General features: G+C 48.4%; 1 protein-coding gene across 3 annotated transcripts in view; it reads left to right on the plus strand.

Moving 5' to 3' along the window:
- LOC142586048 (intermembrane lipid transfer protein VPS13A-like) overlaps positions 1–13,141 on the plus strand; it is a 935,034-nt gene that overhangs the window by 735,327 nt on the left and 186,566 nt on the right. For all 3 annotated transcript variants that reach the window (XM_075697293.1, XM_075697294.1, XM_075697295.1), the window contains one exon: positions 15–80. In XM_075697293.1, the coding sequence (XP_075553408.1) occupies positions 15–80 (66 nt within the window). The remainder of the gene's footprint in view (positions 1–14; positions 81–13,141) is intronic.

The raw sequence follows: 13,141 nt of genomic DNA on the forward strand, positions 1-13,141 counted from the left end.
CATTCTGTGTGCAGAAAATGAATCTCAAGTCCGATATGAAGTTGATTTATGCACCTCTGCACCCTTTTAAGCCAGACCTCGTAAGTAAATGTTTCATTTTTATAATGATGTATGACAGTGAAATTTTGTTTTTTATAAGTGTCACAAAATAAAAGCAGGGTTGTTTAGGCACTTTGTAAGTGTCTAGTAATGGATTGAAGTGGCAAGCTAGATGAGTTGTTGGGTTAGCATCATCCCAATATGGTCACTGTACTTGCAATTAGAGGTTTTATTTCTCTGATGAAATACAGTAAAAGCTTGGAATTCCACAGGGATGCTACAAAAATTCTAATTATACATAATTTGAACTAATGAAAGTCGGAGAAAAAAATTGCTCGTTTAAGGTGCATATGTAGTCCGAAATAGTGTGAGTGCGTGCGTGCACACGCTGTGTCACGTTGGCGAGAAAAATGTCTATATTTCGAAGCACTGGCGCAGTCAATGTAACCGGATGCAGCCTGATGTACCTGGTGTCAAGATGGCTCTTCGTCCATTCGCACGTTTGTCACGCTGACTGTGCCAACACACAATGCATGGCACGGAAAAAAAAAGGTGTCCACACTGCTTCGCCGATGATCACCGGCAGCTGTTCAAAGCGGTACACGGGTTAGGGATCGTTCTGCGTATGCTCCGAAGAGAACAGCCGACGGCGTGCGCGTCAAAGTCTAGAGGGGACGGCATTTCAGCTGGCACAGCGCAAGCACCATAGCGTGACTGGCCGCACGCGACACGTGCTGACACTTGCCGCACTCACAAGAGCCGGGTTCTAAAATGCACTCTCGAAACGCATCACAACCTGCTGCGACGGTGGTCTCAGTTGTACTTTCCTAGATGCACTGGCTGCACGCTGCTGAGTTCCACTATGGGCTACCATATTTCTTTATGGGGCTACCTTCAATGGTCAGACTGCGCAACGATCAGCTCAGCCGTCAGTGCCACCGTGTCAGTTCCAGGAAACACCGAGGCGGCCACTGCTATGGAGGCATGCTTTTGCAGTGCTCGTTTGAAAAGTGTCAGTCATTCTGAATTGCGGTTTTAAGGCAATTGAAGGTATCGAGGCCCATTTTGGATCACCGACGCTTGAGAAAGGACATCAAATTTACAACCAGAACCATGTACCTCATGTCAAGAAGTAAACAGCACGGACATTGCAGCGAGGTGCTTAAATTAAATTATGGGGTTTTAGGTGCCAGAACCACAATCTGATTATGAGGCACGCCATAGTGGGGGACTCTGGATTAATTTGGACCACCTGAGGTTCTTTAACGTGGACCTAAATCTAAGTACATGAGTGTTTTCCCATTTTGCCCCCATCGAAATTCGGCCGCCGAGGCCGGGATTTGATCCCGCAACCTCGTGTTTAGCAGCCCATCGCCATAGCCACTAAGCAACCACCGCAGCTTGTGAAGTGTTTGTAACAACAAAGCAAGCATGCTTACGACGTTGAACTCAAAGTAAATTAACAAATCATTATTTTATGCCACTTAAGTGAGCAAATACGGCCGTGGACATTTTTCAACTGTCATCTGTAGCTTCATTACTTTGAGCGTGCCTTGCACCTCACAATTGTAGAAATTTCGGTGAATTGGCAGGCAAGTGCTTTTTTCTCTGTTGACAAAGTGCCTCGAACATATTCTAGTATTGCCATTCGGGCTCGAATGTGAGAGGGCATTACCACTGAAGCATAATAGAGAACAAATGTGTGCTAGCATGCGCGAGAGAAATGCTAATTTTCGAATACTTGACGTGTGCTGCAGTGTACTCCAACCTTAGTTCTGTTGTTCCAAGCGCAAGAAAACATCAGCATGAATGAGCCCGATTCCAGCAGTTGTGTCTTGATTTTGGCGCAGGAAGAAGCACAGTGTGTACAGGGCTCCAGCACGGAGTGCTTACGAAGCTAGATTTGACATGTAACAACCACTGCGCGTGTGTTTTGGAGCAAGACAAGCTAAACAAATATCTAAACTAATTTTCAATAGCGGGAATCTGTTCACCCGTTTTTATGCAGTTGACGCTTTATTGTGTGTTTTCACAGTTGCCGCTGCTGGTTTTTTATTTATTTATTTATTCTTTTTCTTGTTTTTGCATTTACCTTAGTTCAAAAATTCCTAAGACCAACACGAACCGCGACGATCCATTTCAGCCGCTGGATTGCTTCCACCAGTTTTGAAGGGAAGTGGTAGAATTCAATGCCGACATCCCCTTTGCAGTTGTGACATTCCTGAATGCAGTAGTATCTGTGCTTGCTCTTTTTGTTCAAACTTCCCATGGTGGAGCTGCCGAGAGGCCATGGTGAATCCATTAGAAAATTGGAAAAGCAGGCTTTCGGGCAGGCCTGAGGGCACCACGGACAATGGTGAAATGAGTGAGGGCCTACTCGCAGGGGCTCATCGCTGCTGCTAGGTGGCGCGACATGTACAGGCAAACTCCATTGCAGGGTGCCCATACACATAGGTGGCATCCAAGCACGTATCCCAGCAATGCTTTCCTTTGAGTCACGGCCGCCATGTTACAACACGGTGCCACGTCACAGCCACCGTGTTATAGACATTACCTGGTGCTGCTTCTCGGCAGAACACATGAAAGTAAGAAAGAAAAAAAAAAAGACACAGTTTCGCCCAGAAGGTGAAGCATCGATTGCGATAGCAAATTAGCAGACAGCCGTATGAAGTAAGGATAGTTCTCTTATCGGCCGTATCAGCTTGTCAACATTCGCTTGCTAACCAAAATACTAAGCATGGTGTCGGCACACACAGCAAACATGAACATAACACACCCTATGACTAGGACACTCGCTGTCAAAACCCTGGTGTGAGGAAACGCGGCAACAGCAGTGAGTGCATTCGTGCTGTCTAACACTTCAGCGGAAAGTGAGCGCCGAGAACAGACAGCACGCACAAACCTACGAGTCGCCGACACAAATAGACTCTTTCCCCAACACAGATTGCTCTCAAGATATGGCCACCCGACCATGTGCAGCCACCACATGCGCAGTTGCAGCCAAAGAAAATCCCCTCCCCCACCCCCACGCTGGTGCCGCACAACGTTGGGTGCCTCATGCGTGAGAGAAGATGGTGTGCTTCTTTTTATTCACCCCTTTCGCGTGGGTGAGATTAAGCCGCGATCGTCGGCTCCCCTCGCACGTTTTCACTCGCACATACAGCGTAGGGCGCGCAGGGACGGTGTTAATGCCCTTAGACTTCACACCGAATCTCGTTGTACCACCGATGGCAGAAATGCACTTGGAGTGTCCATATAATTCATATCGCAATAAATGAATAAACAAATAAATAAATAAATTTTAAAAAAAGATGCAGTGCTGTGTTCATGTCTTTATTTTGAAGGTCTTGAGAAAAGGAGAGACCCGACTTGCAACAGACAGCCACAGATGGAATGAGCAAAGCTGCCTGGTGACGATCGTCGCCAACGTGCTCCTGCGCACTTGCACTCACCCCATCCACGATGGCGTGGAGTTCGAATTATCAGTGGCGGTGAAGATTTCAGTATGAATTAGTGGGATGCATTACATATTGATTTTAATACGATATTGGAAGGATCGCGGTGGCTACTTTGAATTATCCAAAATTTTGAATTAACAAACTTTTACTGTATATGTAAACTCAAACCTCATTCTATCGAAATTGAAGGGGAAGCCGAAATTACTTTGTTTTATCTATTACTTCATTATATTGACTATTGCCCTTTACTGCAGTGTATGCCCGGTGGTGTGCACAACTTTAAACATGCAAAGCAGTCATGGCTCTGTGGCCCACCAAACTACTACGTGGCCAGATGTGCTATAAAAAAAAAGATAACAAAAGACTCTGTGGCATGTGCAACACGCGACTTATTAGCATCTGGCACGACAGCCTTTACAGTAGCCTCCTTCCGTTCTGAGGTGATGGTGCTTCGCTTCCGCTTTCCACTTGGCTCGCTCATTTTTCTTTCAGACCAGTGAAATGGGGATGTGGTCGAAGGAAACAACTGGCACGCTGCAATGTGAATGCAGTCCATTGTGTTGAAGAACACATAGCACACAACACGGTGCGCCGACTAAGCAGCTAGGGTGGTATTCTTGGGCGACCTTCATGGCTTTAAAAAATGCAGTAAAATCTCAATATAATGAATTACGCGGGACCGCCAAAAATCGTTCATTATTCTGAAAAATTCTTATACTGAAAGCCCCAAAATGAACCATTCCACCCATCAACCCATCAGTTCATAAGCTGTCACCGTTTGAGCCATCCACGAAAATGTCGCTATAGGGTCGCGGCCCGCACTTTTGCTGTTTTTATGGATTCCACTGCCAAAGCACCATATAAAAAGAGTGACATGCGCAAAGCAGACCCTGAGAAAACTACTGACAAAAAGGAAGCTCCATGTCGCCTCCAAAGCGCAATGTTTCTTGGTGATTGTTTTTCATATTCCTTGCCATGGACACCTCAATTGTCTCACTCAAGGCAGTAACCTGAACTATTACAAAGTGCAAGCATGCGTAAACATTTTCCGGAAAGTGCAAAGTGCGACTGTGTGAAATCCCCGCGAGTACGGAGGTTCGGCCAGAGAAAGAAGCATGGAAGAAAGAGGCGTGCCTCCATTGCTAGGAGACAGTTGTCTGGGCGGATCATGCGCTCACAACACCTAATGCATTGTTGCCTCCACAATAGGTTTTTAAAGGCCTCGTGTGAGTTTCTTCTTTTTTTTTTCTTTTTTAAAAATTTATTGAGCACTGTCTCAGGTTTCTCAAACCCGTGCGCCACGGCGTCCACCTCCTGCACCTTGTCGTCTGCTAGTCTACTGTTTTGGCTACCGTAGAGGATACACAAAAATCTAAGAATTCCCAGATTTCGGAAAATTAGTTCACAGTACTGAGGCGTTGCTAACGTGACATGGAAACTGAATAACGATTGTTATTCTGAAAAGGTCATAGTTATGAAGTTTGCAGTACTGGAATATTTTTACATTGAAACCATAAAAAGTCAGCAGGAGATTTCTGAAAAGTTTGTTAATCTGAACAGTTCATTAATGTGGTGTTCGTAGTAACGAGGTTTCACTGTAGTTCCAGTTTCACAGGCTTTCGTACAGTTTACATTTTGCAGAGCTTGGCGCAGCACTCGAAACACTGTTAGCCATATATGCGGACACGTTCGGCCCATGAAAGCGAAACTGTGTTATCCACCACTCTTTAGTGTCCCCACGGCTGCTTTGGCACCACTGTGTCAGCACACGGCTTGGCTTGGCTAGCTAGTGTAGATTTCATGCAATCTCGGTGGTCATAGAAATACATTTAGAGGACTTAGTGCATATATGACATGATTTAAGAGTGCAGAAAGACAGACACAGCATCAAAGAATGGGCAGACACGAGATGTAGACATGGGGCATAGACACCAAAAGGTTATACCTTTCTTTTTCAGCCAGCGCGATGTGCTGCAGTGAGAGAGAGAAGTGGAGGCATTGGCTTTTAGCACACCACGTGCAAGCATCATCATCAATGTGTGGCACGGCACTGCTAGGTGTTGCATCTGAGATTTCACTAAGCTTCACCAGCTGTACCGCAGCGAAGGAGAGGTGCAGTAAGATAAGAGAGGAGTGCTGCTTGTGTGCGGCCACCATGCACTGTGGGGGTACGCTCTGCAGGAGTCAAGGGCTAAAGGAAAGCTCACATTGTGAAGCTCCCATCATGAAGACTGCATCGACCACCCGAATTTACCATGAGATTCGAGAGTCCATTGCTGGAGCAGCATACTTTTGGGCGTCTTTGATTGCGGCAACTTTCGCGCACTTCACACAATAGTGAATCAGTAGGTAATAGAGAGGAAACAAGGTAAATAATTGAGCAAGAAAGCTACTACAGGTATTTCGCAATTTGACGCAAGGAATGCCAAAGTGCAAAAACATTTCCTGTAGGTCTCGCTGGGTTAGAGGCTGGTGGTACTTGCTCGGTGGATGTGGCGGGCGCTCCTCTGCACAAGGCTTTGGCGACGTCATTCGTAGCTAAGTACTCTTTTCTTTTTATTAGCTAGATTTTTCGAAGTGTTCTGTTTTGCATGAAGTAGGGGTGCAAATTTTCAATTCTTGGTAACAGTAGTAAACGTACCGGCTTTGTCTAGGTCTGGCAGTTCCCCCGTTAGGCCTAGGTGGTAGGCTGGACCTATTTGATAAGCTTATTTAATTATCTCAGCTAGCTCTTTGAAGTGATTCTTACATGGGGTAGGGAGTGCTAAATTTTTATTTTTGTTTGGTATAGTGGTCGGCTTTGCTCGAGTGATTTGGCAGACTTGCTCGTTGAGCCTAGGGACGTAGGCCTAGCAATGAAACCGAAGAAAGGGAAGGCCACGGGGGAGGGGAAGCAAGTGCAGTGCGACGAGTGCCTGCGCCGGTGCTTCCTCGATGAGACCAGTTTCCAGAGTTTAACAGATGTGGAGGGGTCTAGCTTTTACGTGCAGGCTGTGCGAGGGTGTTGGGGAAGCAGTGCAAAAACTGGAAGGAACTTGGGCAGCCAAGTTCGAAGAGCTTAAGGCAGATCTGAGGGAGGAGCGGGAGAAGTGGGTAGCACTGTAGGCGAAAGTCGACAATTTGGTCAAGGTGGAAGCGGTCTAGGCCGCGCAATTAGTAAGTACCGTGGCCGAGCTTGGAGAAGAGAGGGAGAGGAGCGCAGAACTGGAAAGGCGGCTCGATGCACTTGAGACGCGGGCAACAAAAAATGATGGGTCACGACATCAAGCCGGTGGCAAAAGCCCAGAAAGTAGGGTACACGCTACAGGCGAAGTGGGAGGCAGGGAGGCAGAGCAAGCAGTCGCCGACTCGCCGCCGGTGAATCGGCATAGTTATAGTGAAGCAGCGCAACGGTGCGCCGAGTGAGGCAACGCTGCAACCACAGGGGCACCAGCGGGCGCAAGGAGAGAAGGGGAACAAGCTAACCCCAATGAATGAGGTCATAGTCAATGATAAGAGGCAGCATAATGTGGAAGTTAGGAGGGAGGAAGGGAATACCCTAGTACTTATTGGTGGTGACTCAAATATGAGTAGGTGCAAAAGAGCTATAATAGAGCATGCAAAAGGTGATAAGCAAGTAGCAGTCTGGGCGTTCCCAGGCAAGACAATGGACGCAGTACTGAGAGAGACAAAAAGCGAGCTTTCTAAGAATGTTGCAGAGTGCAATTTGGTAGTGGTAGCTGCGGGGCTAAATGATGTCCTGAATGGTGAAGCCGCAAAAGTAGTGGAAAGATTAGCGGAGGGAGTTGACGATTTAAGGGTGATAGCACAACAAGTTCAGATCGTGGTATGCACAGTGCCAGAGATGCAAGGACGGAACGGAGAAATTACCAAGGACGTTGTGGCTGTTAATCGAGAGATAAGAAAGCTAAGCCAGGAGAAAGGCTTTGAAGTGGCAGACATAAACAGATAAGTGCATAGAGCAGGCTTTGGCGGAGGCTGTACACGAAATGGCATCCACTTTAATGGAAGGCTAGGAGCCGAGATCGGCTGGTGCCTGGCAGGCCAGGCAGTAGCTTTTTTAGGGGGTCCACTGTGGCTCAGGGCATAGGGTTAGGTAGAAACAATGTAGAAAGCGCAACAGTAGAGGCTGACACCAATAAAATGGCCACTAGGAGGTCCAGGAAGAAAAGTACAAAAAAGAAATTTAACACCAGTATAAGGTACATAAGCCTGCAAGTTGGTAGAAAGAGAGTGAAGTGGTTAGAAATTGAACAGCAGAAGTAGTAGGTGTATACGCGCTATGCGAAACACATCTCGTGAATCTAGAAGACCCACTGTTTATTGAAGGCTACGTCTTGGAAGGGAGCAACAGAACAACAATGGAGAGGAAGGGAGGAGGAGTAGGTATGGCTGATACATCAAGGAACAAATTGGCAAAGAATAAAGTCAGCTTGCAAAGAACATGTCTGGGTATCGGGTACAATTGCCGGTAAAAAGACATGGCTAGGAGTAGTTTATTTAGGAACAGGGGACAAATGCAAGCAAGAGAACAAGGATCTAGTGAAGTGTCTCAATGACAAGATAAGGCAGTTTGGAGAAGGTGCCGATATTTGTCTGCTGGGTGTCATGAATGGTCACATCGAGGATCTGGATGGATACAGAGATTGTAACGGGAAGTTGTTGCTAGGCTTCTGTGAGCGACACAACCTAGTTATAGTAAATAGAGAAACTAAGTGTGAGGGACAAATCACGTGGGAACCTCGTAACAGACAAACGACCATTGATTACTGCTTAATGTCACAGGGGAAGTATAGCAAGCTCGCAATAATGGAAATAGACGAAGAGGGGAAGTACAGCCTTGGAAGTGATCATAAGCATATTAGTCTACAGTTGGGAGCCCTACTCAAAAGAGAAATGCAGGGAAGTCAAAAAGAGTACGCAAAATTAAATGACGAACAAATAGCGCAAATAGCGGCTGGCATAGAGGAAGCAATAGAGAAACATACAATGGAAAAGTGGGATTAAAATCAGTTAGAGCTACTCATGAGTACAAAAATAAAAGAAGTAAAAGGAGTAAACCGCTGGAGAAGAAAGAGGAAGCCACGAAGATGGTGGAATAAGGAAATTAGGGAGGCCATCGAACAACAATGGTTGGCCTCACGGGGAACACAAAGAAGCAAAGAGGGCGCAGTTATCTGAAGAGAAAATAGTCCAAAAATGGGAATCTTATCGATAGAAGAAACAACAAGTGCAGGTCCTCGTCCAGGCTAAAATAAAGCAGTCCTCTGATCACTGGCTGGCTGATGTTCATGATGCAAGTAAAGGAGGGTCAAGAAAATTCTGGAATCATATAAGCTGGCTGGGTAAAGTAAATCACAGAAAGCAGGAACAGATTCACGATGCCGAGGGAAATTGTTTAGAGGGAGATGACGCTGTGAACTACATTAGTTCAGTTATAGCTGAGTCATTTAGGAAAGACGATAGTGTAATCGCCCCAAATGAGGGGGCAACACAGGATAGCACAATAGAAAACAGCTTAGAACTGACCAATCTTAACTGGAAAAAAGCAGAAGCAAATGTTCCAAAATGGACGTCTGCAGGGATAGACGAAATTCCAATCGAGTTAATTAATGAACTTGGCCCAAGAAGCAAGGAAACGCTGATAAAAGCATTGGAGGCAGTCATAACAAATAAGCAAATTCCGCACAGCTGGAAACAGAGTAAAATAATTTTATTTATAAAGGGAAAGGCGATAAGACGAACATCAAATCCTTCCGACCAATTACGATAACATCAGTTATATATAGGCTGGCGATGCAGGCGGTAAAATTAAAAATGCAGTCATGGGTAGAAAGTAATAGAATACTCGGAGAACTTCAGAACGGGTTCAGGAGTGGTAGGCGCTTAGATGATAGCCTGTTCGTGCTTACCCAGTGCATAGAAATAGCTAATGCGGAAAATAGGCTTCTGTATTTAGCCTTCCTGGACGTAAGCGCTGCATACGACAACGTGAACAGGGAACTCCTGTGGAACATATTGCTATGGGATAGTATTTCCAATGACGAAGAGCCGAGCAGTAAGAAGACGACGACGACGATTAGAAGCTAGTGCGGGCTGTTGCCTCTTGGCCAAGCGCAGCGTATTTTCTTGTAAATATACTTGTACATAGCTTTTTGTCTGCGTCTTCCTACGTAACATATCTAGTGGAGGTGGACGTTCCCTGTACCTCATCACGGAGCTTCGCAGTGGACGGTACGTCGAGCCTTCCTTCATGGCTCCCAGCGACAACAACCCGACTGTGCCGGCTCCGACACCTGCTGCCACCTTGACGACCTACATCACTCTCCCCGCTCCCCGTGATCCTGGCGTATTTTCGGGCAAAGATGGGGCAGACGTCGATGACTGGATCAGCCTGTATGAACACGTCAGCCGCAATAACCGGTGGGACCCTACTATTATGCTCGCCAACGTAGTCTTTTACCTCGGTGGCACACCTAGAGTTTGGTATCACACGCACGAAGATGAGCTCACCAGTTGGGATTCACTTAAGACACAGCTTCGAGACTTGTTCGGCAACCCCTACGGTCACCAACTTGCCGCACAGAAGGGGCTTTCCGGCCATGTGCAGACGTCAACAGAGCCCTATGTCACGTACATTCAGGACGTCTTGGCTCTGTGCCGCAAAGTTGACACCCACATGACTGAGTTTGACAAGGTTGCCCACATCCTCAAAGGCATTGCCGATGACGCCTTCAACTTGCTCGTATTTAACAACGTAGCGACGGTGGATGCTGTTTTTGCCGCCGCCTGGAACTCGCTAAAAGCCGACGTATTGACCAGCAGTTTGCCTGTCTGCCCAACACCCCAGCGACATCTTCCTGTGCCAACACTCCTCGTCCCAACAACACTGCCGGTGTTACCAGGATCGTCCGGCGTCAGATCGAGGCCGCCTATCCGGCTACCTTCGACTCCAGTCCCACCAACACATCTGCAGTCACGGTCTCACTGATCCAGGCAGTTGTCCGCCAAGAGTTCGAAAACATGGGTCTTCACACCATCTGCTCGGCCCATCGTCCTGATACCCGCCCAGCTTCTTCGATTCCACCCCGTCCCGCATCTTCTTACCCACCACGTTTCCGCAACCCATCTGAATGGCGCACTGCTGACGACAAGCCCATTTGTTTCCACTGCCATCGAATCGGTCACATTTCTCGGCACTGTCGCAGTCACTGGAGTTCCCCGACCCGGCCTACTTATACTGCCTACTCTCGCCCCCCAGGTGGCCCTTCTCGTCCCTATGCCGCACGCTCCGATAACGCCGCCGCTGATTCTCCTGCACCGAACCGCTCCTATTCTCTTTCGCTTTCGCCCCAACGACGACAATCTCGCTCTCCCCAGCCCCGTCGCTCCTATTCGCCAGCTCCCTTCGGACGCCGCTCCCAGCCGGAAAACTAGACGATGCAGCACCTCGAGCTGACGCTGCATTGCTCCCTACGCCACCAAATCCTCTACTGACGTTGCCCACTCATCTGAACCTTCTTGACGTACAAGTCGAAAGCGTTTTTGTGTCTGCACTCATAGACACTGGGGTGCATTTGTCCGTAATGAGCGCTGACCTTCGTAACCGGCTCAAGAAAATTATCACGCCCGCCACGACGCCTGTTGTCCGTGTCGCCGATGGGAGCACATTCTGACGCGTCTGGTGTATAAGGCAAAACCGTATCAATGGTATGGGAAGGATCGCGACCGCAGAGAAGAAAGTATGAAGAAAATCCTATGGCACTTCGTGTAGCCGTATTATATGCGTACGTGACAAATGGGAGGATGATGTCCCAGTTTGTATGCTCCGATGAAACGTACATGGCGAGCATATCACCAAGGGTGCGATTGAAACGCTCTGTAAGTCCGTTAGTTTGAGGATGGTACGCCGTGGTGGTCCGGTGAACTATGCGGCATTGAGCAAGCAGAGCTTCAACCACCTGCGACAGAAACACACGGCCTCTATCACTCAGCAGCTCCCGAGGTGGGCCATGACGAAAAATGAAACGATGGAGCAGAAAGGATGCAACGTCACTGGCGTTCGCTGCAGGTAGAGCAGCGGTTTCGGCATAGCGTGTAAGGTGGTCAACTGCGACAATAATCCATCGTTTTCCAGCGGGTGTTAGTGGTAGCGGCCCGTACAGGTCAATTCCCACACGGTCGAAGGCACGAGCAGGGCACGGAAGCGGCTGCAATAATCCGTGGGCTGGATGAGGCGGAGATTTGCAGCGTTGGCATTGCGTGCACGAGCGGACAAACTTTTGGACAAAAGTAAACATTCCGCGCCAGTAGTAACGTTGCCGCAGGCGCTCATACGTCTTCAAAACGCCTGCGTGTGCACATTGTGGGTCAGTATGGAAAGACGCGCACATGTCGGAACGCAAAGTCTTAGGGATAACCAGGAGCCACTGGCGACCATCGGGCTGGTAGTTCTGTCGATACAAGAGTTTATCCCGGACAGCAAAATGGACAGCCTGGCGACGCAGGGAGCGGGAGATGGGAGATGCAGGCGAGCCAGAAAGGAGATCCAAAAGAGAGGCCACCCAAGGATCCTTGCGCTGTTCTGATGCGAACGTGTCGATGTCGACCGAGGATACCGCCTCAATGGTGGAGAGGGAGGCCGCGTCGGCAGGCAGCGGAGAGCGGGACAGAGCGTCAGCGTCAGTGTGCTTGCGACCGGAGCGGTATATGACGTGTATGTCGTATTCTTGAATGCGCAGAGCCCAGCGGGCAAGGCGTCCAGACGGGTCTTTTAAAGAGGATACCCAACAAAGGGTGTGATGGTCAGTAACCACATTGAAAGGCCTGCCGTATACATAGGGGCGAAACTTCCCGAGTGCCCAAACGATGGCCAGGCATTCTTTTTCAGTGACGCTGTAATTGCGTTCCGCTTTGGTCAGCGCACGACTGGCGTAAGCAACGACGTACTCGGAGTAGCCAGACTTGCGCTGCGCAAGGACAGCGCCAAGGCCAATACCACTGGCATCGGTATGCACTTCAGTTGGGGCGGTGGGGTCGAAGTGTCGCAGTATAGGCGGAGACGTCAGGAGACGGCGTAAGGTCACGAACGCGGTGTCGCATGCAGGAGACCAGGAGGATAGGTCGTTGGCGCCACTTAAGAGTTGTGTCAGAGGTGATATTATCGAGGCAAAATTGCGAACAAATCGCCTGAAGTAAGAACAGAGGCCGATGAAGGCGCGGAGGTCTTTGAGTGTCTTTGGTTTCGGAAATTCTGCCACGGCGCGAAGTTTTGATGGGTCGGGGCAAATGCCGTCTTGTGATACGACGTGACCCAGAATCACGAGCTTGCGCGCGGCGAACTGGCACTTTTTCAGGTTCAGTTGCAGGCCTGCATTGGTCAAGGACGTCAACACTTGCCGAAGGCGAAGAAGATGCGTGCTGAAATCAGGGGCGAACACAACGATGTCATCGAGATAGCACAAACACGTGCTCCATTTTAGGCCGCGCAAGATAGTGTCCATCATTCGTTCAAAGGTAGCAGGTGCATTGCATAAGCCAAATGGCATCACATTAAATTCGTATAAACCATCTGGCGTAATGAATGCAGTTTTAGGGCGATCAACTACTGACATCGGGACCTGCCAGTAGCCCGAGCGTAAATC

Source organism: Dermacentor variabilis, chromosome 6 (genome assembly GCF_050947875.1).
Source record: "Dermacentor variabilis isolate Ectoservices chromosome 6, ASM5094787v1, whole genome shotgun sequence".
Lineage (NCBI taxonomy): Eukaryota > Metazoa > Arthropoda > Arachnida > Ixodida > Ixodidae > Dermacentor > Dermacentor variabilis.